General features: G+C 43.1%; 1 protein-coding gene across 1 annotated transcript in view; it reads right to left on the bottom strand.

The window, feature by feature from the left end:
* The window catches only part of ITIH5 (inter-alpha-trypsin inhibitor heavy chain 5), a 457,780-nt gene that overhangs the window by 368,963 nt on the left and 60,861 nt on the right, over positions 1 to 27,956 (bottom strand). Inside the window, exon 2 of the mRNA XM_069629674.1 lies at positions 14,967 to 15,011. Coding sequence (XP_069485775.1) covers positions 14,967 to 15,011 — 45 coding nt within the window. The remainder of the gene's footprint in view (positions 1 to 14,966; positions 15,012 to 27,956) is intronic.

Genomic DNA, 27,956 nt, shown 5'->3' on the forward strand with positions numbered 1-27,956 from the left:
AGAGCCGCTTGGGTGCGTCCAGGAAGCGGCGAGAGAAATGGCCTTTTAATTCCAGGCCACGTGGATGGTTATGCCTTGAAGCCAGGGACTCACAAATAAGCACCCCTTTTGCCTCTCCACCTTCCCCCGCCCCTTTCCGAGACCCTTCGACTATGAATGCAAGAGAGGCAGACATGGGCGTTTGAGTGGAGCCCGGGATTAGAAGGTGAACCCCTACGTGTGTTCTCAGAGGGAACCTTGTCATTTCCAGGAAGGCGGCCGCGGGGGAGCCTATTTCTTGGTGCACACCTGGAATCTGGCCTGTATTTACTTAACAGGAACTTTGAACCTGCTGTTTCATGAGCTCGCTTTGTTCCTCAAGTGATTTGTGTGTGAAAGGGTTTTTTCGTAAATCCCCAGAATGACTGATTTTTACACTTTTTCTTGGACTAAGCAAAATTCTGCGATACGTTGGTGCAGATCTCTCAAAGGTCTCGAATATTTCAGAAATTAGTAGCTTACCCACTTCGGTTATTATTTCTTAGCATTCTGGAACATGCATTGTAGCTTTTCTTTTGTGAGTCAAAGCCACAAGTTGTTAAATGCAAACGTACAACCTTAGATGAGTTATTTACGCCTAACATAAGAACACTCAGGAAGCCTGGGTGACGCTGTTCTGTTCATAAGCTTTCAAAGTCACAAGGGCATCTCCAGGTGGGGTTAGTCAGTCCCATGTGAAAGAGTTTCCGGCAAGGGTGTTGCTAGGTCTGGAAATGATCCAGGGCTACGCTAATGTCGGGACTGACGCGCTAGCTAGCCTTTTGGTTGTAGCACCTGAGATTCTATGCAGGACTACAACCAAAAGACCCGGGGATATAGCCCCCTAGCCCCCTCTCCTCCCAGCAACGCCTCTGGTTTCCAGGAATGTATTCCCCCTGGTCTTTTAGTTTGGCTAGTAGGTGGAACTTTAGCGCCATCTAAAAGCCGAAACTATTGCATTAGAGTACAGATAGGGTGAAATGGCATATGAGGAGGGGCACAAAGCTTGTAGGTGTTGTTTGTTTGTTTGCCCACCCATTGACGGCCCATGGCCATGCTAAACCCTATTGCCATTCCCACCCAATTCATGCCACCTTCCTGCCCAAAACACTTCCTTATGGGACCTCTTTGAGCTTGCTTTAAACACGCCTTGCCATCAAACTTGGCACTGGAAGTGAGTGCCAGTGTTTTTTCAAAGCAGTCTTCTGAGTCAATTAAATCATTGGAGCAGTATACATGCTATTTGTGTAATAAAAATGTCTTAACCTGCTCTTCCTTCATTCACTCATTTACAAGCACTTTGCTTGTCATTCACTGAAGTCTTGTTAGAAACATGCATTGGTAAAGTCAACAGTTTTGGCTTGTGTATAAGCATTTGGCATTTGCCAGGCACCGCTATTACATGTCCAAGTACTCACGCCATTTTTCACCTGCTACCATCAATGGCAGCGTCTGGCAAGGGCCTTGGCCATGCCTACACGCAAGCCCAAACTGTTGGCATTGCCAATGCTTTTTTTATAGAGCATGCAGTGATGTTGCACAGCAATATTTTAATACAGACTATCCCACTTTAGAGCGATTAACTCATTTGTCAGCCTTGCCCCACTTTCCTTGGAAGGAAATCTCCTCCTCCAGATAGTTTAGCAGGTTAAGTGCTCAGCCCAAAGCTGCAGGGAAACTTTTTTATCCGGAGAAAAAAAAAGGGGCCTCACTCTTCTGAGGCCAACGATTGAGGACCAGTTATTTGGGCAATAACCAAAACCTATTGTAACAGCAATTAGAAAAGACACGAATATGACACAAAGTACTTTATAAGTATGTGGTATCATGAACTAATATGGGCACGATTTGTCGTTGTAAGAGTGCTCTTAGAATACGCGGTGAAGGTATGAGCGGAAGAGGCTCAGGTGTAAATTTGCCAAAAATTAATTATTGAAAGTGAATTCAAGGCAATGGAAAACCTCCCAGACTTGGTGATGTAGCAGAAAACATTAATGCCAAAAGACAAAGGCCATATAGAGAGGAATCATTGGCATCAAGTAAGCAAGGGAGGCAATGAGCCTCATTATTAGTTCAGCAGTGAGGCTAAAGAGTGGTGGGAATTCCGGTACGCTGCTTTTTGTGGCGGTAACAGAATTACTGCCACTTTTACCACACTACCAAATTCCAAGTTTGGAGTGAATCCTACACTTTACCCAGTTTCCTCTCTAGCAAAATGCTGGAGGTGAATCCTCCACTTTACCTCCAAAATCAAGCAGATTTACCGCAGAGTATTACTACTCGTGGTAAATCCACCAAAAATCTCCATGGAGTCCTATGGACTCCAAAAATTGGAATTTACACCGCTATTCCGCCACTCATAATACTGTGGTAATGCCGCGGGACTACTTGTAGGTAACAGTAAACGAGCTTGGCAGTAAATCAACAGGTTTACCTCCAATTTACCGCCACACTTGTAATAAGGCCCAATATGTTTTTGAGTGTCTTGGGTAGGTTAAATTGGAGTCCACATGGGGCTCATGACCTCTTTCTGTCAATAGCATACATGTGTCTATATTCAACAGGGTTCCACTCTCGTTCTAGTGCTTACAGCAGTCCAAAGCAGCATCGCGTGCAGCAAATGGCCTAAATTTGGACGGTTCATAAAATGGCGCCGTTGCACACAGCTATCCTGCTGTGAAGACACTGAATAAAGCAACCAAAGTTCTTTCAATAGGGATAGCTGTATCCAGTTAAAAGACATTTGGTTGATAGTTTATCCATTTTAATCAATTTATAGGATATTATACCTATTTCTGTTACATTTGGGGTACAACACGAGTGGGATTGCAAGCCAGTTAGTGGCAGGAGGAATTGGAGTAGCTGTTTGCCATCCCGCCTCCCAGCCAAGCACACTCATTCTTGAAGCAAACATCTGCATCCAGCAGTTTGACCTTTGGAGTGGTACAGTGTATTCGTATGTCCACTTTAAAGGATCGATTGGACATCCTCTCTGCAAGACCACCCAGACACTGCATTCCTTGATGCATGAGTCCTCCTAAACTACTGTGCTTTGGAAAGAAAAGTGCCCAGGCAAAATATATCCCCAGATCGGGATGCAGGCTATGAACCTATTTGTGCAACTTTAGGTAGGGTGACCAGATTTCCCAAATAAAAAACTGGGACGGCGGTAGACATAGCATTAGGACTACCGTTTTAGCGGACATAAACACAAAAGATGGACTAAACCACAAATAGGACTCCATTAAAACGGTAGTCCTACTTCTATGTCAGTACCTATTCCGACACAAAGTATGGGGGTGTTTTGCAGGCACAGCACTCTCATTGGAGGAGAGAGGCAAGGGAGGAAGGGGGAGGAAATGGGGCATAAAAAGTAAGCAGGGATTGCACCACCGAGCCCGATTTCGGGATTTCTATATCGGTTCCCGGAAAAAAACAGGGCAGTAGCCACCTGTAGCTCGAATCCCAGAATGGGGTTTTAAAACTAAAAAATCTCTTGAGACGCCAGTACCAAGGTGAAAGTACTGCAACAGTCCCGGAAAAACCGGGACGTCTAGTCACCCTAACTTTAGAAAGAACAGCAGCCAACATAATATTTTGCCAATATGAACCTTCAGCTAGAAAAGAAAAAAGAGAGGGATGGAAATGATTCCCTGGGTAGCATCCCATTCCATTGCTTTTGTTTTGTCTGTTCCATTGCAAAGGGGAACAACTACAATATGCAAAAATAATGATTACGCAATAGAGCAATCCAGACTGAAATGCCACAGCACATGCACTCTGCATAGGACCACAAACAGCCCGAACATGTGCTGACCTACTTAGGACTCATCAGTGAGGTGCATCTTCCATCCCCAAGCACAGCCAGATTGGCATCCAAGTGTGACCATAGCCCTCCCAATGTGGGATACTTACATAGAAAAGTAATAAGTGACGGGTGAGAATTCTTGAGCTGGCACTTCTTTGACACATGGAGTTCCTCAGACTAGAATCCCTTTGCATTGTTTTGCATCATTATCCTTTTTGCAGCTTTCCATTGACATACCACACTGATGAGGCCCATTAAGAACAAAACACACTAGCGTTTGCTTGTGTCCCTTTATAGATGGAAAGTGACTTAGAGGAAAGTTTCTTAGGGGTGACCTAGAGGTGACCTAGAGGTGATCTAGTGGTAAGATATGTAGAGCTGAACTAAATTTGACCTAGAGGAAAGTTATCTATTGTTGGCCTAGAAGAGATCTAGAAGAAAGGTACCTAGAGGTAGCCAAGATGTGACCTAGAAGACAGTTACATAGAGGTGGCATAGAACTGATCTGTAAGAAGGATACTTATACGTGAACCTGAGGGAAGTTACTTATAGATGACTGAACCTGGCGCAGACGAAAGTCACCTCAGGGTGCCCTAGCAAGGCATAGAGAAAAGCTACCTATGGGTTGTCTAGAAGTGGCCAAAAGGAATGTGACGTAGAGGTGGCCGAGAAATGGCCTAAAGAAAAGTTACCGAGATGTGGTCTAGAGAATTTTACTAGAAGTGACATAGAAGAAAGTTAGATACAGATGACGTAGGCGTGACCTATATGCAAGTTAGATAGAGGTGGCCTAGAGGAAATATACGTAGAGGTGGCATAGGCGTGACCTATATGCAAGTTAGATAGAGGTGGCCTAGAGGAAATATACCTAGAGGTGGCATAGGCGTGACCTATATGCAAGTTAGATAGAGGTGGCCTAGAGGAAATATACCTAGAGGTGGCATAGGCGTGACCTATATGCAAGTTAGATAGAGGTGGCCTAGAGGAAATATACGTAGAGGTGGCATAGGCGTGACCTATATGCAAGTTAGATAGAGGTGGCCTAGAGGAAATATACGTAGAGGTGGCATAGGCGTGACCTATATGCAAGTTAGATAGAGGTGGCCTAGAGGAAATATACGTAGAGGTGGCATAGGCGTGACCTATATGCAAGTTAGATAGAGGTGGCCTAGAGGAAATATACCTAGAGGTGGCATAGGCGTGACCTATATGCAAGTTAGATAGAGGTGGCCTAGAGGAAATATACGTAGAGGTGGCATAGGCGTGACCTATATGCAAGTTAGATAGAGGTGGCCTAGAGGAAATATACGTAGAGGTGGCATAGGCGTGACCTATATGCAAGTTAGATAGAGGTGGCCTAGAGGAAATATACTTAGAGGTGGCATAGGCGTGACCTATATGCAAGTTAGATAGAGGTGGCCTAGAGGAAATATACGTAGAGGTGGCATAGGCGTGACCTATATGCAAGTTAGATAGAGGTGGCCTAGAGGAAATATACGTAGAGGTGGCATAGGCGTGACCTATATGCAAGTTAGATAGAGGTGGCCTAGAGGAAATATACGTAGAGGTGGCATAGGCGTGACCTATATGCAAGTTAGATAGAGGTGGCCTAGAGGAAATATACGTAGAGGTGGCATAGGCGTGACCTATATGCAAGTTAGATAGAGGTGGCCTAGAGGAAATATACGTAGAGGTGGCATAGGCGTGACCAAGAAAAATGTTACCTGGATGTGAACTTGAGGAAATTTACCAAACGTTGGCCTAGAAAAGACCTAGAGCAATGTTTCCGAGAGGTGATCTAGACATGGCCTAGAGGAAAAATGCCTAGCGGTGGTCTAGAAGTATCCTAGAGGAAAGTAACATAGGCCTTGCACAGGAATTACCTAATGTAAAGTTATCACAATGTGACCTCGAGGAAAATGTGCAAAAGGTGCCATAGAAGTGACCTAACGGTTCAGGGCTCACTGCTTCCTTTCAATGTAAATTCAACTGATTTGCTTTCTTTAAGAGAGGAGTGATGTGGTCAAATATCCTCGCCCCACAGACTAAACGAGGAGCTGCATTAAAGACTGACTTCAATGGGATAAGTGTCGTTTTGGGAGCCCTACTAACAAGGAATTTCCAGTATAAATCCACGAAAGGAGTAATGAATGTACAAGAAAGCGAAAATGGGGCAACAGGATAAAAGGCTTCCCCAATCTTAGTGAGAATAAAGGGAAATGGGCTGATTTCACCAGTGGATTTATCTGAGGGACCAATGAAAGACGGGTATCCAGCGTAAAGCCTAAAGATGTTACTGCAATAGCAAACTGGGAAGGGGCACCTAAAATCTTTGCTTTATGGACATTTTTTATAGTCGATGGATCATCCTTTGCATGTGAAAATAAAAGAAATTCAGTCATTGAGGGATTTAGTTTCAAGAAATGCAAAGCCATCCAACTCCCATGTCCAGCAGGCAATTACCCAACCTCCTTAAATATCCTGCTGAGGATACCTTCAAATAAAGTTGAGCATCAACGGCATAATGATGTGTACTTACATTATGTTTGGCTACAATGTCGCATATAAAGGTTAAAGAGAATAGGTGATAAAATCGAGCCCTGAGGGACTCCACAAGGCCAGGAGTTCAACGATCTTGATCAATTAAAAATGATTTGCTGATGGTTTGTTAAAAAAGAATCATTTCATTTCAATGTTGTTCCTTCAATGGCCATTCTTTGCAGCAAAGTGTTATAAAGGAGCCTATAAATCTAGTAACATCAATGCACATGGACCCCCTCCTCTAAAATTCTCAAAACGCCATCTAGAATCTGAAATGTTACGGTTTCCGTGCTGCAACTCTCTCGAAACCCTGACTGAGAAGAGGCTAATAAACCTTGAGTTCTAATCCATTAATTTAACTGCATTGATACAATTGATTCCAGAAATGTTCCCAGAAACGGGAGGGACATGAGTGGATGATAATTGGGCAAAAAATTAACAACTAGGTCAGAGAGTCTTCGTCAACACAAGTGATCTGTGCAAAGTGACAATTTCTTGGGCCTTGTGAGTCTACTTTCTGCTTGTTTGGCTCATTCCTTATCCACAGAGAGCCACAGAGACTATCATGTCCACTCACTTGAAGAATCGAGGAGACAGGAAGCATTGGGGGAGGAAGGGGGCCTGTAAGGATCTGTCTTCTCCTGCATCCTAGTGGAATCTGGAGTGAGTGTTATGAGTGACATTGGAATGTTACTGGATGGAATGTTTGTGTATGACTGGTGTTCTCTGGAGGGGAGTTGAAGATGTAAGCCTGAGAGAGAGGATGCCGGTGCTTGCCTATGTGAACTGGAATCTACTATCTGATTAATATGACTCTAGAAACTGGATGTTATGCTTGGAAACATAATAAAGAAGTCACTCATCCATACCATGATATCAGAGTCATTCTACCTGAACCCAGATTTCCACATTGGCGACGAGGATGCTGGCTGTGCTGGGGGGACAGCACAGAAAAAGAGACAAGCACCGCCCCCCAAACCAAGGAAGACCCTCTCTCTCAGGTAAGGCGAACGCTAAATGCAGTAGACGCAGAAGGGCCTAGCGCCAAGGGCACAGGCGAAGGCAATAAGGAGCTGCGCCAGGGCCAGATGCCAGCTGGCCTGTCAACAGTTGGACAAGTCAAGCACAGAGAAAGTCAAGAGACGTTGGCAGGGCTGAGGGCCCAGAAACAGTTTTAAGGGGTTTGGAAAATCAAGCTGCGGCATGGAGGGCTTGGAGCCCAGGGAAGTAGCAAGTGAAGAGGCCTGGGGCCTAAGTTACGCCTGGAAATATGGGAAGCCATGCTGCGCAGCTGGGGGCTTGGAGCCTAGGGCAGCAGTTTTAGAAGAGGTTGGGAACCTAAGCTGCGCCTAGAAGTGACAGAGAAGTTGGATGAAGAAGCTGAAGAAACTTGTGGCTCATGTGCAAGGCGCCTGGAGCAGAGGAGGGTCCTGATGGCCATTCCAGCGCTTGGAGGGGTTTGGAGCCTGTGACTGGGCTTATAAAGGAGCTCAGAGCCCATTTGCAGCAACACCATAATGAGTTGGAGCCCACAACAGTAGCATCTTGTGGGGCTGGGAGCCTGTGCAAGTGGGTTTGAAGGAGCTTGAAGTTTTTTGCTACGTTCTGCTGGCATTGTGAATTCGTGGTTCAGCACCTGTGAGCTTTGACTGGACTTGAAGAGTGCTTGGAGTTCGTGATGTGCCTAGGAGGGGCATGGTGTCTCTTGCCGGATAGCAGAGGGGCAGTGTCTTTGCCTATGGTTTGGAGAACTGTGTGTTTATTGTTTTGGGAACTGCATTATACAAGGATCCCCAGAGGTACTTTTGACTTTAAAAGATGCTGCCACGAGGAACAGTAAAAGAAGAAAATAGAGTTTTGCTTTTGATGATTTTGGTTTAAGTAGTCAATTTTAGTTGTTGACTTGTATGTCATTGTCATGTGAGGCTTGTTGATTAATTGGTCATTTCTGTGTGAATGAATTGGAGTAAATGGAGTGAAGGTAGAGTGCATGTAGTAGCCGCTGTGGTTTTAATAGGTATTTAGCAAAATGATGATTCTAGGTCATTGGCGTGTATAACAAATTGTTCTTCACACAGATGGTCTCAAAAGTGAATTACAGTGTTGATTGACCAGGATGGTAGAGATACCTGGCTCAAGTTGATATGACATGTGTTTGCTGCACTAATAATTTTCTTTTCCAGGATGGACATTTTAGTTGAGAGTGGAAAACACTGATGTTTTAAATTCAAATGCTATGACTTGACTAATATTTTAATTTTTCAGGTGGATCGGTTTATACATGCTAGAGTTTTAAGAGTTTTAAAGTAGTGTGTACAATGTTCTTATTAAGTGCAATGTTAGGAACATTATATGTGAAGATTAGGTAATGAGTATAACGTGAGTGATTCTAGTGATAAGTGATACACTAGTGGTATGTATGTAGTGTAGTACTCCAGGAGTTAGGTTTTTGTTTGACGAGAACTTTCAAAACGGGCAAATGAGGGGTAGTGGGGTCACTGAGTTTGTGAAGTAGTTACCCGAGTATTAGATATACTCAGCCTGGTTGGAAGTGGTGTGTGTTAGGCACACCTGGGTGATTGTAGGGTGTAAGGGAGATAAGTGTGTGTTCTATTGTGGGATGTTGGAGTTGGGATTGGTATGAGAGGTCTGGGTGCCTCTATGTGTGGAAAGTTTAGTTATGGTATTTCAGTAGTCGGAGGTGCCTCTTCTTCACTTAGCAGAAAGGGGAAGGGGCATTGTTTTAAAGTGTGTCCCACGGCTGTGAGGACGTTCATTGGTGTTGGGAAGTTGTTAGCAGAATGTCTTTGTTTGGTGAGATGATGCATGTGCATTAAACGTGTAGGTGTCTGTGTGTGTGGGTGTTTTATATAGCTGTCATGCTGAGTTAGCTGGTCGTGTTTTTGATATCTCTAAGGAGGGGAGATATGTAAGGATCTGTCTTCTCCTGCATCCTAGTGGAATCTGGAGTGAGTGTTATGAGTGACATTGGAATGTTACTGGATGGAATGTTTGTGTATGACTGGTGCTCTCTGGAGGGGAGTTGAGTTCCAGTAACTTCTTTATTTAGTTCCAGTACATTATGATAGTCATGTAATGTCAGGTACATCTGGGTTCAGGGCAACATACACCTGCATCCTCCCAGGTAGGCTTACATCTCCCAACTGACCACATAGAACCCCAGTCACACATAAACATTCTAACCCTTAACACTCTATTGTCAATCAATACACTGACCAAAGGTTCCATTAGGATGCAGGATAATACCAAATCCCTACATATCTCCCTTCCTTAGGGACATAAAAACACAAGTAGATAACTTAACCATAATGGCTAATAACAACACGCACACAAACAACCCCACGTTCAATGCACTTGCCTCATCACTCCTAACTGTGAACATTCTGCTAGTCTCATTACATATTCCAAAATAGTCCACACAGCCGTGAGACACAATTACAATCAATGCCCCTTCCTCTTTCTACCAAGCGAGGAAAAGGCACCCAACTGCTCAAACATCCTTACTAAAACTTTTACAAATAGAGGCACCCATACCTCTCTTCCTAAACTTGACTTCATCGTCCCACAAAAGAACACACACACATCTCCCTCACACCCAACAATGCAAACCGGTATGTACCTAAAAACACACCACCTCCAACTAGACTGAGTATCCCAGATACCCGGGTAACTACTTCACTTCTTGTGACACCATTACCCCTAAATTGCCCATGTTGAAAGTATTCCTAAATACAATACAGCTCCTATTAGGGAAACCACACTTCATTCACACCAGCATCATACCAACATCAATGACTCTACTATAGTCTTTGCTGTATCATCATGAAACTCTGAATGGTTTCTAAACCAAACAAAAAACTTTGTTTGACACTTAGCACTCTAAACTTTAGCATTAAATAAGGTCTTAATACATCTGCATTACAAAAGTCCCACCTGTGGAAATAAAACATTAGTGCACATAACTATACTTCAGATTCCACATACCAAACTCTAGCAATGTTGTCAATGCAACCTATATTTCATTAAATGTCCATCTGTGGAAGGAAAAGCGTGTTAGTTAAACATGACCGTACCACAATTTTTTCATTTGCATCATAACATTACCATGTATTTGTTGACAGAGGTAACAGAGGCCACGACTTTTACACACCATCCGTGCACACCTATCAAACATGCTAACTACCACTTGCAAGATACCTCTCATACCAATGTACCTACAACATAAATACCAAATAGCATTTCAGAAAACATTATTACTACGCACATCTCAATCTCTTTCTACTAATATGCAACTTTAACCTACTTAATAAAACCTCACATTTGGATCACTTAATCCCTTGGTTGACTAATTACAAACACCCTTGAGACCTAAATCCAATCTAAAAAACTATAAACTTTGTTCTCTGCTCTTAAGCTTCAACAACTTCCATGAAGTACCCCTATTACAGGACAACCTATCCCACAAGAAACTACACCTGACAACATACAGGTTCACACTCTCATGCACTCACGCTGTCCAAATGCCATTCAGGCCTCACATGACAACAGATTCTGAATCAATAACTAATTATAACTACTTAACCAATTCAATGAAGGCAAGACCAAATTGCTTCCTTTACTTATGCTCGTGAAAGCATCATCTCTCAACTTAAAAGTACCTCTGTTATTCATTCCGGCAATTAAGATCATTCACAACTTAAGCTTTTTGAAAAAAAAATTCCAACGGGCAGAAATGCAGCCGCCCGCAACAGAAATGGATTTACCAATCTATCTGCCACACTTCCTTTTGTAAATATCACCTCCCGAAGCGTTCCTTTCCTGGTATGTTCATAATGCTGCTTTTCATTGCTGCCAGCCGCCTGCTATAAAAATTGTACTCCCTTTGCCTCCTACCGCATCTCTCAGTTCTTAAGTAGGCTCCAAGCCCCTCAGGAACTACTGACAACATGCCCTCAAAGATCCTCATCACCTCATATAAGTGATAGCTCCTACAGGGCCCTTAAGGATATCGATGCAACCATTATTCTCCCAGTTTCTAGCCAACCTCCAAAAGATGGCGTGAGTGGGGACAGTTTACTGGTAGAGCCTGACATGTATACTTTATGTATCATGGTGTTTTCAAGTTGCAGAAGTGGGCGGAGCCTACAATGATTCATTATGTGAATTCAGGACAAGCCTACTTATCCTTAGCAGTTAAGGGGTTAATCGTGACAACAATTCTGCCCAAAATTCGGAACGGTCCATCTGCAAAACCTGTCTTCCCCAACAAGCCATTTAAGACCCATTAAACCTATTCTTACATGCCCTGGTTCCCATACTGTCATCCGGGTTCTGGTGTTATCCGAGGCTCAGTGGTGACACTCCTCCTCTCACTGGCGTGCTTTGCGAGCTATTCTTCACATGGCTGCGCACTGAGGGCCTGATTCACGGAGCAGTTTCCTATCGGGTTGCGCCATTATAAAACGCTTTGGTGAATCAGGCCCTTAATCGCTAGATTGTAAAAATGCGAGAACATGGCTCCGACTCTGTCTCAGCTGCGCTGGATACCCCTTCAATTTCGAATCAAATATAAATTGTGCCACATGGACTTCACGGCGCTCATGCGTGATCAAACAACTTATTTGGTGGATAAGCTCTGTGACCTGTGGTGTGTCCAGGACTGCGAGAGCCATGACATTCTGCACCCAGGGATACTTATGGGTGGCCTTCTCCAATCAAGCGTTTGCGCGTGTCGCATCCCGCTACGCCATAATCCCCCTCTGCGTCCACAATGTCTGACAAATAGGCTTTTGCAAGACTGCCTTTGGTTAACACTTCATTCCTTTACTTTTTTTTTGTGTTTTTGCTACACTTTCTTATTTCACTTTTATTGGATTGTTATTTCACTTTTATTGGATTGTTATTCACTTTTATTGGATTGTTATTCTGTTTCCTTGTTAGTCTATATATTTATATCTTGAAATATTCTTTCCTGTGGACTACTTACACTGCTTTTCTGCAGCTCCTCTAGCACACTCTAGAGTTAAGGGTGTGCTTCAGAAGCCTACACACTTCTGTACCAAATTCAGAAAGTGTCACGCTGGGGGGTGCATTTCGCCTCTCATCGGCGAAGGAAAGACGGACATCGAAGAGGACTTGAGCAATTGCTATCACTCGTTTCTCTTTCAGTACCGCTTCAGGTGAACGAGCCCTCACAGAGTGTGTCTGCATAGTTGCATTCATTCTTTCATGGTAGCATTGCAGACCCCCAGGCTCAGCCCAAGAGCGGCGACCACCCCAACACCCGTGGGACGAGTCCTACATGCTGCAGCACGACTCATCAAAGGACCACATCATCCCGGCCCCCATCGAACTACACTGGCTCCCATTGCGACTGCGTATCATTTTTAAACCCTGCTGTAGCATCTAGCAGGCCATCACTCCCTTTTAAGTCCCCAGGCTACTTTGCTTAGAAGCTCAACCTCTCCAGAAGCCTGCAATCCACTGGAAGTAAGGCCATGTGCAGACTTGAACGCCATCAGGGCAGGAAAGAAAGAACCAGAAGACAGGCCTTCTCGCGAGCTTCCTCCCTGTGGACACCAGGCTTGCCCCTTCTCATCTACATTTCAGGAAGGAGCTCAAGACCCTCCTCTCCAAGGATTGGCTCCTCCCCAGCAGCTCAGCTAGGCCCACCCACCCTCCACTCCCCACCTAGCCTGAGACTGGGTGATCTGCACCCCTCTGTTTTCTCCCTAGTCGCTTGCAGATCCCACACTGCCAAGTTCCACGCCTGCCTCATTGTTAGCTCCCCGCTCCCTTGTATCTCTTCATTCCTCACTGCGGTGCTCCGCTCTATGACTTGTAAACCACTCTGTTGCTTCCCGAAGCAGTTTCCGTGCTTAATAAATACCCTAATACTGAGACGAGGCAGATTCTTATTTTTTTTTAAATTTTTTATTAGGTTTCATATTATTTATTGTAAAGCACAAAACAGACGAAGCAGATTCTTAAAGTTATTCCATATTGCACACTTTAGTCCTGAGGGACATGCTATGTCCCCCAAATTCCTTTCATGAATCAGGCCATGACCGTGCATTTTTGTGAAATTCCGATTGTGCATGAATAAATGCAGTGTGAGATTGTGCGCATGCGGCATGCGCCTTGATAAGAGTTGTGTGTCGCAGTATTCATCTATTGCAGTCAGACCCAAAGGTTGGACCCAACTCTATGCAAATTGGTGCCCGGGCACTGGTGGCGGAGGGGAGGGTGGAATGCTAAGCTGAAAAAGCAGGGCAACGAAATGAGCGAAAAATAATCCGGTGCATAAACAAATAAGACCAATGCGGATTGGCAGAGATGCATAAAAACAAATGCTTTTGGCAGTCTGAGGGGGAAAGACGACCGAGTTGGCAAGCTACACCGGGCAAAAACAATGCACGCCACACCTGAGTACACTGATGATCTCATGCACTGTGAGGCATCGCAGACTCACAGGAATGCTGTTGTGCTGTGCACATAATTGCTGGAGCTGAAAGGAAAGGCGAAAGCTTGGAAGAAGGGAACAGTGAGACATTGAAGCATGATGAGTTTGGGATTTTATTGGGATACTGTTTACTCTTTTATATTTTATTCTCTTGCAAAACAAAGCGAGATCGCCATCGAAGCACCACACTTTTACAGTAAAGAAAACTGTTGCAATTAAATGTATATAAACTAGTGTACAGGCCCGTGTACAGAAGCCAAAGTGCAGGTTTTCATTGACACAGTAAGACCGCTATGTATCCTAAACATACAGCTCCCTCTAGCAGTGACAACAGGCAAAGCAATGCGAATTGGACGATTGTATATCCCAAGGCAACAGCTCCCTCAAGCAGGGCATTCTGTGCGTTCGGGCAGCCTCTACTGCGCATGACGGCATCAGACAAACATACACCTGGCCTTTTAGTATAAGTAGATTTTAGTGAGATGGCAGATTTTTGCTGGCTCCAGCTTCAATTATTTTTCTGTCTATCGAATGTTGAGGTGGACGCTTTTCATATCGTCTGGCATTGGAAAGAGGAAAGAAGTATGTCTATGAAAAAAGAGCTATAGTGGTTCAGATGATGGGTAGAAGCCACAGGATGTGTAACAAAAACATTAAAATTCTTGCTGTTCTTATGTATTTTTATTTTCCGGGCACGTGCATGCCTATGCTATTGCGTGTTTAATCTGTTATCTCACACTTCTTTCTATCCCATCCAATAAATAAAAATAACAAGCATATGCACAGCCAATGGGACTGGGCTGCCATATGTCAACTGCAGACTTAAATGTCCCAATAAATTTCATACCATGACTGAAGGGCAGCGGTAAAGTTCACACCATAAAAAGTGATACAAATCATTAAATTAATGAACAAAAAACAGGGGCACACTTCAAAAAGCAGAGCAAAGGAAACACTGTTCTGTCAAGCCTCTGATATCTAGGACTCTTTCCATTAAATTGACACAGAAGGGAGCCAAATAAGGCTCTCTCAAGCGACATAGCCTTGGCTGAAGAGCAGGTGGGTCTGTTAAGATGATAACTGACAGATGTATTACAGTAAATTATATGTACGTACCCGCCTCTGTAGAAAGGATGATTGTCTTGGGATCCGGAGACCAACCTATGAAAAGGGAAACAAACATCAGTTATACATCAGGAAGCGCAACTGTGATTTTGTCTGGTGGTGACAGATCGGGCTAGGACCACATTTTTGGTATACAATAACACCCTCTATGACCTGGAGGGTGCGGCTGCCATTCTTCAAAAATAATATCAAATGAATGACCTCGTTTTAATACCTAAAACAGCCTGAGGCCTTCAGAAATTACTACCTGCGTAAGGGAAATATGCCAATCAAAATCTTCTTCAGATCAATGTGGCTAAAACTAAAGAACTACTTTGTGGAGCAGAGAAGCGGAAGAAGTCGAAAGCCTTTAGTTGGCATCTAAATGACGGGAAACTTGAAGTTGTAGATCAATATAAATAATTGAGTATAAGCATCAATAATCACATGTCGGATCACCCATACTTATCTGAGGTACAAACCAAACTTAGGACTGCTACCTGACAGGCAAAAATAATTCAAAACAGATATGGCAAATTCTAATACTCGCCAGCAATAACATACTATATGCAAAAAGAGGTTGCCACCATCCTATATGGAGCTGAATCCAAACCTTATAAGCCAGAACCATACTGGACAAAGCTTGAAGGGTCTTACTGGAAAGGTGTATTGGCATTACCAAAACGCCAGCCCATGTGTATTGTGAGAGCCGAACTAGGCCTACCATCCCAACATGCCATGTATAATTGGAAGGCATGCTCACTATATAGGAAATATCTACTAGCATCTGATGAGAATCTTCTATTAACTAAATTGTCAAATGACATGCTTAACTCTGATCATAATGTTGAATGGAGAAATCATGTCATCTCAGTACTGGCCGCAGCTGACATATCTGAAGATTTGCTAATAACCAATCCTACACGGGTCTAATACAAACTCTGGCATTATGATTGGATATGTACTATTGACATGTGCCAAAAGTATAGATCATTTAACGATAATACTTTTACTCCAAAAACAATCTGAAGCACTGAACCTTATTAACTCAAATTCCCCGGTCCGAGGCACAGAAACATAATTCTTGCGCTTTCGTCTGAATCTCTGCAAAAGCAGAGAAATCCAAATGAGGCGACATGAAATCTGCAAGAGCGAGAACATTGGCAGATTCCGCTGCAGTCAGCATCAGTCTGAAAATATGTAAAATCGGATGACAGAGTGCCCAGTCCTATTGAGCCTAAGGAGTGGGCTTTTTCAACAGCACTTTAAAGAATTTAGAGTCCTCCTTACAGCAGAAGATTTATGGCATAAACTCTTTCACACTCGACTAATTAAGATTCAAATTGCAATTGTGAAATGTATTGTCGCACTGAATCTTGAATAGGTGAGGTAGAGAGCTATGAATCTGGGATGCAATTGATTATGTAACCAAGGATTAACAAAATGATTTCAAATTTTTAACTAGGATGCTCCTAGGTTTTACAATTTTTATTTGATGGCTGTATAACTAATATTTTTTTTTTAAATCAATTCAATTGTTAACTAGTGAAAAATGTGTTGTACGTTTTGCTGAATATTTTATATGTAATGTTTTAATACTATTTCTCTGTTGGAGAATCATGTTAATGAATTTACTATTGATATTTTGAATTATTCAACTATAACAATAGAAAATATACGTATATATAGCAAATGATTCTTTGCCTCAATCAGAAAATAAGAGAGGTGTCATTGTCTATCGACATATACAATTATAGGAAGCACAAAAACTAGCTTGCAAACCATCAGATAACATTTAAATGTTTTACGTAACAGAAAGTTTATATTTTGCCAATGGAGACCTGACAGGTCAACTCAGGAGTCACCTTCTGGCAGGACCAAGAAGTCACTTCAGTGTGTCTACACCATGGTGAGTTTGTAGCTATCCTATTCTGATGGCACATTAGTACTTTATGAGATTTTAAAATTGACCGAGAAACTAATGTGTAGTCATTTCATACCAAAAGGATCTCTGCCAGGTGGTCGGACAAGAGCCCTGTGACCAGAAATATATTTCTACTTCTTGACTTGATTTTGATTTCGATTTTTGTATTTATAACGCACATAACCATTGGAACCAAGCAATAATATTGCATCTGGGCGCAGGTGATGAAATAAAACAGGAACATAAAGCTAGATTTATGATAGACAGTTATTCACAAAGAAAGGTCATCAACTTTTTTCTAAAATCACTTAGTGTCTCAATTTTACGAAGTTCATGTGGCAGGGAATTCTTCAATTTCTATATGGTGTACAGAGCGGCGCGACTACCACAGCGCACAAAGTACAAGACAGATACCCAGCTTAGAGGTATGCAGTGATTAAAGAATTAGTACGATTGGTCAAAAGGGTAGGTTTTGAGCCTGTTCTAAAAATGAAGGAGGCTCGAGATTTCTCATATTTCCAAAAGTAGGCTATTCCAAAGTTTTAAAATCTCAGAACAGATTTGATTAGAAAGGCCAATCAAAATGTTCTATTCACGTTGCAAGTTCCTCTCGTCAGTGATTATCCAGCCTCAAATTCTGCTGCACCACCCCACCCCGCAGGGCCCATTTCTCTTTCAGATTCCATCACACTGTGAAGACAGGTTGGGTTGCCTCTTTCCCTTAATAAAAAGGAAAACCACCTGTCCCTAGTTCATTCTGTCTAAAATCATGATTGGCTAACAACAAAATGGCACGTGACAAGTTCTTCGCCAGGACAACTCAGACATGTTACCTTGTCATGCCCGACCTATGGACACTGAGGTCAGCAGTGATTTGATATGGGCATGGATTCAGGCAGGCCATGATTACAGAATGTATGGGCCACATGTGCATTCATGCAATCGATGAAGCAATTTGTGGTATCATTCAAGAGGTGTTCAATGATGTGATCAGTGATGTCATTTGTGAAGTCACCTTTAATGATGTGTTTGAGGTCATAAACTAGGCATTCGAGTTGGGTTCATACGGGAGGTTCTGTATTTTAGGTTTTAGATCTCAACTATAACGTGCCTTCAAATTAACATTTAAGTTTTTATCTTGATTTTAAAAAAGCCGCTTAGTAAGGTTTTCTCCACATCTCCTCTATTGATGTTCTTGAATGTTGATATCTCTGTAGGGTGATGGAAAACCTGAATATGTTCCATGGAATATTTATCTGAGCCGAAACTCAAGGTGCCACAACAGATTGTGTGCAAACACTGCAGTGCTCCACTCATTCCCAGAGCCAGCTTTGCACTCATTGAATACCCAAAATAAAACGATAAACAGATTATGTAAACCAGTGATGCTTTAACACCCAGATTTTTTAAAGTGATAAAAATCTGCATCTACCACCTCTGAAGACTGGCACATATTTGACCCTATTCATACTTTTCGGACCAGAGCCTGGTTACTATATTTAATCATATCTAGGCTGGACTGCGCTAACAGGATTTATTTAGCATTGTGACCTTTCTTTGCAACAACTGTAACCTGTTGCCATAAGCGCCTACTGTAACCGAATTCTTAAGCAAAAAGTGCCTAGATGCCCCTGAGTTATGTGCGCTCATTACAACCCCCAAATACAAAGGCCGTGTAGGCCCGGATATAGGATTATGAGAAAGTACCCCTTCCGGAACGTTATTTGAGCTACTGTTTAAAATTCCCACAAGAAAACCCACAGAGTGTATATCTATTGACATGCTTCTCCAATTGAAAGAAGGTCAATTGAACCTATTAAGAGGCAGCTGTATTTAGTGGTTTCCGAAACAGCCCATTCCATCGTTTTAGTTCCCTAGAGCTCTTGTAAACAAATGCAAAAAGTGACCTAAACAGCAATTACTCCCAAATGCTTATTTTTTCCTTTTATAGGAAAGAAGGGCAATGTACTTGAAAGACCGTTTAGCCGGTAGACTTTACAGATGGCAAACCTTCCGCAGTTTAGTTCTGCGCATCATTTTTCTATTTAACCCTTTAAGTGCCATGGGTATTTCTCCCCAGTGCCAGAGCCTTTTTTGGTGATTTTGGTATGTGGCCATTCAATGGCTTGTAACTTTTTCGTTACATGAGATATCTCGGCCAAATTTGGCTCCTTTTTTCTCACATGTAGGCGGTCGTAACGCCACCCAGGAATCCCAGGTTGCTGTAGTGGGGTGAGAGAAAATAAGGAAAATGTGCGAAAATTTGAGTTTTTTTCAAAAAATGCCAATAAAATGATGTACAAAGAAGCCTGTGTTTTTTTCCTTGTAAGAGCTAGGAACAAATGGTTTGCTGTGCTGAGTTCCCCAATGTGTTGGCTTTCAGGAACAGGTTGAGTGGAAATGGAAAAAAAATATTTTGATGGGGTTATCAACCGTTTTGTGAGAGGTAGGCGATTTTTGCCATTTTTACGTATTTGCATTTGAAGACTAGAAGGCAAACATCTTATTTTATCAAATATTCGTAACGTTTTTTGCAAATGGTAAATAATGGATAACTGATGTTTCCTGTGTGAAAAGGTAACAGAGAATCGGGAAACATTTGAAATCATTAAGGGCCCGATTCATGGAATTATTTGCGCCGAAAATAGGGAACTGGCACTCCAAACTACATGTGTTATCCCATTCATCGATTAATGAAATCGAATGCGTGGGATTCTCCTTAGACTTGTGTGGATTTCGCGCCGGCCCGGCACATCCCTGTGAGCAGCCGAGTGCCTTGCGGGAGCGTTACAAGGAGTGTGGGCGTGGCTTATGCAGAGGGAGGAGAAAGGGGCGGAACACAGAAAATGGGGAAGAACATGCAAAAACGTGGGCGTTACACGGGATGGCACGCAGGCAGTCCATTGTACGCCCACTATTGTGCGGAACAATACGTATTCATGGATCGGATCCGACCACGCAACCTCCCAGCAGGGAAATGGCCAGGCAAAGCCCTCATACTATCCGCCACCAAAAGGCAGGACTACAGACACTTGAGCATAGGATTCACTGTGCAGAGGAAATATTGTGTGTCGGATTTAGGGGTGAGTGCACGGACCCGGGGTTCCAATCTAACTTAGGGGTGCTCATACACAGTGTAGTAGGGTGGAGGAATGGTTTGCGGAGGTTTGCACACAATTTCAGAGTTTTTACCAAGTTACAATGAATTGTATGCATGTTGTCGAGGTGCCAGTAACAGTTACAGAGGACCCTGCGCAGGGTCCCCGAGGTGCAGGTCTGCTTGCGGGGGACGCCACGCACTGTTTTGAGGGTGCATGTGCTTGTGCCTGGTGAGCACGCAAAGGTGGCTGTTTCTGGCTGTTTTTGATTTGCGTGGGGGCATGTCGGTGGCGTTCTGGCCACGACTTGCGTATACGGTTACTTTGCGCAAACACTTCCATGAATACGCGAAGCACGCACGAAAATATCTGTGTGCAGGCTCGCACAGTGACGTTCAAGACACGCGGGCGTTGCAGGATTTCTGCGCACTTTTCCATGAATCGGGCCCTAAGAGTTTGCTGGTAATGACAAACTATTTACTGTTACTTTCACTTGTAATCTGCCAAATCCAAACAGCAAGATGGCATTTTTGGAGTCCATAGCCGTCCATGGGGATTGTTTAGGAATCAATACACCATTAAGGCCTATTGGGCAAACTCACTTTCTCACTAATGCCCAAGTCTGTATCACAAAAACAGTAAAGAGAGGGAAAAAGGTCAAATAATTTTTGAACCTGGAATGCCTAGGTAAATGTCGCCATAAAGATTCTAACTATCCCTGGAGGTTGGAGTGCTATCCCTAGTAAGCAGTGACGAGCCGCCTATCTAGGTGAAAGATAGAAGGAAAAAACTCACCCTCTCTAGAACTACTTCGTAAAGGCTTACTTTTATAAGGGCAGGAGGCTGATCTCTTTCTTCAGCTAGCTCCCTCTTATGGAATAGCCTACCCCTTCCTCTTCACCTTATGCCGGACCTCCTCAAATTCCGGAAGCTCCTCAAGACTTTCGTTTTCACCTCCTTCCCTTCCTCCCTCCTCTGCTAATCCTACAGTTGCTGAGATTAGTGACCAGGGCCCTTATGTGTCCTTCGGGGCCCTTGCCTGCCACATCCAATCACCTTCAGCCTCTGCCTACACACAGCACTTGCCTTGGCGCCCACTGGTCTATGCCATTGTAGGCCTGCACTTACCTCTATTGGTGCTGAACGCTCCCTAGCGCTTCCTACACTGACCACTTACATCTGCTGCTCACTCACGAGCCCGGGCTCTCTAGCACTTACCTTCCACTCCCTCTTCCCTCTTCCCTCGCTGAACTTGCACGCTCTGAATGTTAGTAACTTTGTCTCTATCCTCCAGTGTATTAATTGTTTCAGTCCCATGTTCTCTCCCTGTTGCCCTGTGGACACTTTGAAACACACATTTTCCTTGTTGTATAAGCACTTGACAAATGCACAATACATAAATAAATAAATAAATAACCATTAAAAAGGTGCCAACGGACTGGTATTTAGAACAGACTTTATTACTGCTACTGCCCGCACACATGTAGAAAAACTCAAAACGGAGGATTCAATTAAATTATAGCCTCCTAAAACGGGGCTGATTGCATCTGTTCCACAGCGTCTAATGATTTTGTGCCCCACACATGGGGTTCTTAATTATCAGATTGGAAATCTGGTAAAAATGAGAAAAAGTGAGGAAAAGCCATCACTTTCAATAACTGTGTATATAAATGTTTGCTAACAGTGTATGACGTTTCTCAATGCATCCATGTATGTCAAGTGGTTGCAGTGATAAGGATTAATGGATGCCACCTGCATCAGGACGGTCGGTTCGACGCAGGTTCTGAACCACCTGACTCCTCATTCAGTTGCTAAAATGATGCACAGCAATGAGGAACCCATCTGCAGTGTGTTCTGTTTGTCTTTGTCATAAGCAGGAAAGCGTCGAGTAGTATGATTCTTTTCCCTTGGCTATATGTTTCTTGCTTGTTTCTTTACCTGCCTAGGAATTCCAGGTCCTGAAATGATTTGACCTTTTTCTCTCTCTTTAGTGTTTTTTTAGGAATTGCAGCAGGTGGTGGGGACACATTTGGGGGTAGCAGCTGCTACCCCTGGCTCCCTCTCTGCTACCGCTAGACCTGTCCTTGCTACCCATGGGCCACTGGACTAAATCTGTGTTGCACCTGAAAAAGCAGTTGAGTGTGCCACAGCTTTTTTCACCTGGAATCTAGATCTCGTTAGCTGGAGAAATAACAGGGATGCGTGAAAGTCCATGGAGCCGCCATCACTAACAGGTTGGCAGTCCATTAGTGAAGAATGCTTGAATGGTTGGGTTCTGAGGCAGGGTTGTCTGTGGAACCCATACCCAGTACTGTAGCAACAGGAAGGGTATGGGGCTAGGTCTAGCTAGCTGGGAACGGGTAAGAACACCCTGCAGTACTCAGTGACAGCACAGCATGAACGCAAATCTCATCAGTGTTTCTCAATGTCTGCTTTGCACATCCAGTGAGCCACTGGGCCTGTGATGAGAGGGGAGTGCCCCAGTGACTTCTACCACCAATCCTGCCTGGGCACTGTGTGACCTGTCCCAGATCTGCCAGACCTGCTGCATCACAGGCACACTGGAGAGAGACGCAAGGTGAGATCATTAATTTACATGAAGTTGTCCTCTGCCGTTGAAGTAAATCATCTGTTGCTTCCTCAAGCAAAACAAACCTATATTTGGATGGATTGCTCACAAGCAACACACTCGCTTTGGGAACAAGAGGATGCAGTGCAACATGGGTTCAGCTCCTGTTCCAGTGCTTAGAAGCTGGAGGTGGATGCCACTAACCAAGGTATAAAGGACCAAAGAAAATAATAAAAATTGGCCTTTTCTACTAGGGGTGATGTCATGGAGCTGCGGTTTACATTTTAAAGTAAAATTAAAACTGCAATTAGTGTGACACGCAACACACCCTTCCCCTCTATCTCCCATCTAACAAAAAGAAATGTGGGTTACTTAACAAATAAGCAGAACAGAAAGGTGATGGCTAGAAGGTTTCAAATCATTCATATCCACTGGCACAGCTATGGGCAACCCCCAGACCATCATTGTTCGGCCTGAAAAGCCAATACAGAGGGGAAATACCATGTGCAAATCAGGCTTGATCCCACCCCAAAAAGGTTGGCCCAGACCAAACTGCTAGGTCAGATCCCTTCTGCACAAGACCACAAGCATCCCCAGACATGTTTCAGCCTCGATGGGCATCATCAGTGAGGAATAGCCTAGGTCTCTAGGTCCGGCAGGCTTTTCTAGGGGTGATTTTATGGAGCTACTGCTGCTGTTTACATTTTAAAATGTTAAAGAAAGAAACCTGTAATTACTGTGACCTGCAACACATCCTTCCCTCTATCTCCCATCTAACAAAAACACCCTGTGTTACTTACCATATAAGTAAAACAGAAAGGTGCTGGCTGGAAGGTTTCAACTCATTCATAACCATGACCAAAGCTCTGGGTCACCCGCCAGAACATCGTTTTTCTGGTTGGACTTGTGTTGGTCAGTTACTGTTTCCAGTCTGTGGCCAGACACTTGACAAGCACTGGATGTCTGTGCTTTAAGCTGTAGGCTTCTTTGAGATGCTATGTCTGTTTACAGTTTAGTCCTCCAAGTGATGTACAACAGTACAACAGTACAGGTTGTTATGTTGGACATCTGCTTACATTCACAGTAATTTGTTAATATGGGCCTCTACACACTGATATTAACGCTAAATATGGTGTTTCATTCTTGTACGAAATGTATATCATATTACAGTGATATCGTAACCATATTTTTCTTAGTGCACTAAGTAAGAATGCTATGTGATGCCACTACCTGTTTTGTCGAGGGGTGAAAGGCTGTGTTCCATCACTTACCGTGATGTCACTTGGGGCGGGATCAAATAATATCACTTCCTGTGATGTCATCAGAGGTCAAGGGTGATGTCACTTCCCCTACCCCTGGCATTTTGGTGAAATGACGTCCCTGCAGGTGGTCAATTCTGATGCAGTAATTCCTCCAGTTTTTGGTGCACATTTGGAAAGAATAGCTCCAGGGGATGTCTCTTCTGCATCATTGCCAAACTTCTAGTATAACGGTGCAGTCAAAGTCATGGCATTTCCCTTACCGCTGCTTTTTTACCACACCACCAATGCTAATAAGAAGCCCCATGAGCTGCTAAGGTTGTATCCCCAGAAACTAAAATGGCAAACTAAACATGTTACTTACAGTCACACCTATGATGCTATATAGACTCAAAGGAGAACCGTTTTAGCAGACCTAAGGAGGCACATGCATTAGCAATTCATATCAGATGGAGGTAAATCCTGGGGGCAAGCATTTCAGCCAAACTCTGCAAAGCTAGGCCACGTGGCTTTGAAATATTTCTCCCCCTTTCGTCTAAAGATGGCCCTCCCCACTAAGGAGGTTCAAAGGAGACTCTGCACCCGTTAGCCCCTTGTTGGAGAGGATATAATATGCACCTTGTCACAACTTGTGCCGTTAATGTTCCAAAATATATGCCACTTTATCTTCACAAACACAGTGCTACAAATGTGGCTGTCCACCCATTAGACACCGGCAACTGTCAGGAATATATGCCAAGCTCTTAACCAATGCTGCACATGCAGTCCCCCCAAGTACTGACCGTGAAATTGATAATGTTCATGCAGTTTTAAAACTCAGGCATAAATACATGCCTTTATTTTTGGCACCCATGATGCTTGCATTGATTGACAAGTTATTTATAATGCGCCTATACACAAGCGCTTCAAGGCACAACCAGGCAAGGGGGGCAAGAGCGAACAACACAACGATCTTACTAGGCCGAGTATCATTGAGATTGTGTAAGTACGCAGAAAAGAAAGTGCAGGGGAAAGAGGAGAAGTGCATCCAGAGCAGCAGGGCCCTGTGTTAAGTGCACAGGGGGCTGGGCCTCCCAAGGGAATCACAACCCAGGTAGTGCAAATAAGGCCAAGCAGCAGTGCAGGAAGGCCAGCAGGGAAGTGTGAGAGTCTGGGCAAGGGGAGAGGGGGGCTGGTGTACTGTATAACTCAGAGGATCACCAAGCAGCCAGTTAGCATAACGAAGCAGGAGGAGGGGAAGGTTAGCAGTGGAGAAAAGAAGGTCTTGAGCTTCCAGAAGTTTAGGAGATCCGGCTCAAGGCATGCTACAAATACAAATACCTGGGTGAATTTACAGGTGCAAGCCTTGTTTAGAATTCTTTTGGACAGTTAGCAACGTATACAAGATAATAACTATGCTCCTTTTCTGTGCTAGCTTTCCAAGCAATGCTTAACAGCACTGCTCGGAGATTTAGGTGGGTCATTACAGGAAAGTGATCATTTAATGATTACAAAAGGTATGTGTTCCTAAAAATAAGGGGACCCTTAAAGATTGGTTGGCTAATTTACACGGAGAAAGTGCACCTGCTAGGTTATACCCAGCTGGGTTTGCAGCGTCTAACTGATGCCTTTCACCAATTCATTGTAGCAAATGATCTTCTGATCCATAGAAAACTAAAGTGATGAGTTTGTCCAAAGCCAAAAATAGAAAATATGGCTGTGAATATGGCTGTGTCTGGGAAAAAGATAACTCTCCTTTAACAATAGCTCAAGAGCTCATATACTTAGGCGTTCACCGCAGAGACTTTCCTAGTAAAAAGGATATGTCTGAGGACCTAGTTAGTAAAGCTGTATCTCTCTGATGAAAGAAATTGGCATAAGATATGGCAGATTTTCTCTTTCTTCCCTGATCCAATTCTACAGGGGAAAAGTCATCCCAGCTCTTATGTATGGACTAGAAATTAATCACCTAATAAATAAAATGGACCTATATCAAATTGAAGGTTTAATTTGGAGAAGATCATTGGCATTGCCCAATGGCATCCCCACAGCTATGTTTAGGGACACATTGGGTTTGATATCACTAAAAGGATGGTATCCATGGAAAAAAAAATCAAATTTTAAATACAAATATTAGTACCTGCTGAGGAAAATCCCCTTTTCATCATTATCCAAAACAAGATACTTTTAACAAAGAAGGGTCCCCTTTTAGCCTTAACAACTAATTGTAAAAATGTTTAATTAGTACAGACCCAGCTTCTAATGTTCTGATTATAAACCCCAATGAAGTAAAAAAGAAACTGTTTTTAAAAGATTGGTGTGAAGCTCGGGCAGCGCTCTTGGCATTTAACATATATACCAATGTGTCTATGAACATAAGGGGATCGGCAAAATGCTGAAATATTTGAACACATTTCCCAATGCCTATTGACGCTCTCAGTTTGTACGCTTTTGATTAAATGTGTTACCTACTGGGGAAATAATCATTATGATTGTCTGTCAACATTGAAAGGATGATAATGAAATAGAATCCTTTTCACATTTGGTGATAAAATGTCCAGCCTTCAATAGTTTGAGAAGTGCTATGATTTCAAGATTTGTCCATTCAGATGACTGGCTTACTGGAGACTTTCGATATCTTGTGTTATCAGAAAATAGAATTTACCTTTCGATTGCTCTGATAATGTTTCTAAGTCTTCGTAATTTAGTAAAACTGAAAAAAAAGTAATCTCACCCTTATAATGAAATTATAGGAAGTAAATTAATTGATATTACAATTATATATTATTGTGACTTAATGTTAAACTTTTAAAGCTTTCTTAATTACTACCTGTTGCAGTAAAATAAATTACTTGAAATGTGCTAAGCTATAAGGCAGAAATCATGATATTTGAATGTGTCATTAATATGTGTAAGTATATAAATGTGTTCTATGAATTTTTGTAGGTTTGTGTGAAATGTTTTTTCTAAAGTATGTTGCACTTTCATTAACACAAAAAAGGGTTCACATAAGAGCAGAAACAGAATAATCACTAAGTATATGGGGTGACATTGACTATGAGGTCACAGGCCTCCAGTACGCCATGCTGCTAAGGACTGGGTGTGCTCCTGACAAGCCTCTGTGTCCTGTGGTCTGTCCCTATGATCCAATCCCTAATCCAATGGCAGTCTGTTATTGGCTAGCCGGCACACTTGGCAGATCTGGCAATGGAGATATCCGTGATAACAGAATTCCTGGAAGATTTTATATTTAGAACTACTTATCTGGGATGAAGTTTCCCAGATTGGGCATACATCTGGCCCCTGCCCACAGTTCTATGTCGATTTTTCAACAGGAATTCTGCCGAAGTATTGTAATCCGCTGGGATTCCACTGAAAAAACTCGTTTTCATTTTTGTATTTGTTTTTTTCCTCCCAACCACCCCTTTCCCTATGCTAGCCCAAGCCCCTCCCCACACCTTTTAGCCCCTTACTCTTACCCCTCTTTATTTTTCGATGAGTTTTGCCGGCGGAATTCCAGCAAAGTAAAATACTTTGGTGCATTCCTGTCAGCTTAACAATGGGATGACCCTCCCACGGTGTAAGTCAACATCAGTCTTTGCTACAGACCCCCAGAACCAGCTAAAACTTATTTTTCACAAACTTTGATGTGATCCCTACAACAAAAGGCCTCAAATACCATCACTTATTGTTTATTGGAAAGATTAATATCTGGCTGGATGATCCATCTCAGCCGGACTCTGCTGAGTTATGAGAGATACTGAACAGCCATGAGTTGACACCGCTTGCCACCTCTTCCTCACATCCACATGGCCATTGTGTCAGCCTTATTTTAGTATGTGGCCCAGGTGCCGAAATTATTAACACAAAGGCAACCTGCTAGCCAGATCATTTTGTGTGCTTTTTTCTTTGGAAGCTGGCAATAGGATCCAGAGTTCTGGCCTTCAGAAAACAACACTAAAGTACCCTAGGAGAAAAGACCTCCTACAGAAGCCAGCGTCGAAACTAGCAAACGCCTTACCAACAATCGACACTTCACTAGGATGTGGGGAGCTCTTTGAACAAGGGACCAAGGAGTTGGGATCTATATGTGAAGAGGTTGCCCTCCTCCAAGTTAGAACTTCAAAAAAGGATGATTCGACCCCTGCTACTCCCCATCCTTAGCATTTTTGA

The sequence above is a fragment of the Ambystoma mexicanum genome, chromosome 12, assembly GCF_040938575.1.
Source record: "Ambystoma mexicanum isolate Mex_15411 chromosome 12, UKY_AmexF1_1, whole genome shotgun sequence".
Lineage (NCBI taxonomy): Eukaryota > Metazoa > Chordata > Amphibia > Caudata > Ambystomatidae > Ambystoma > Ambystoma mexicanum.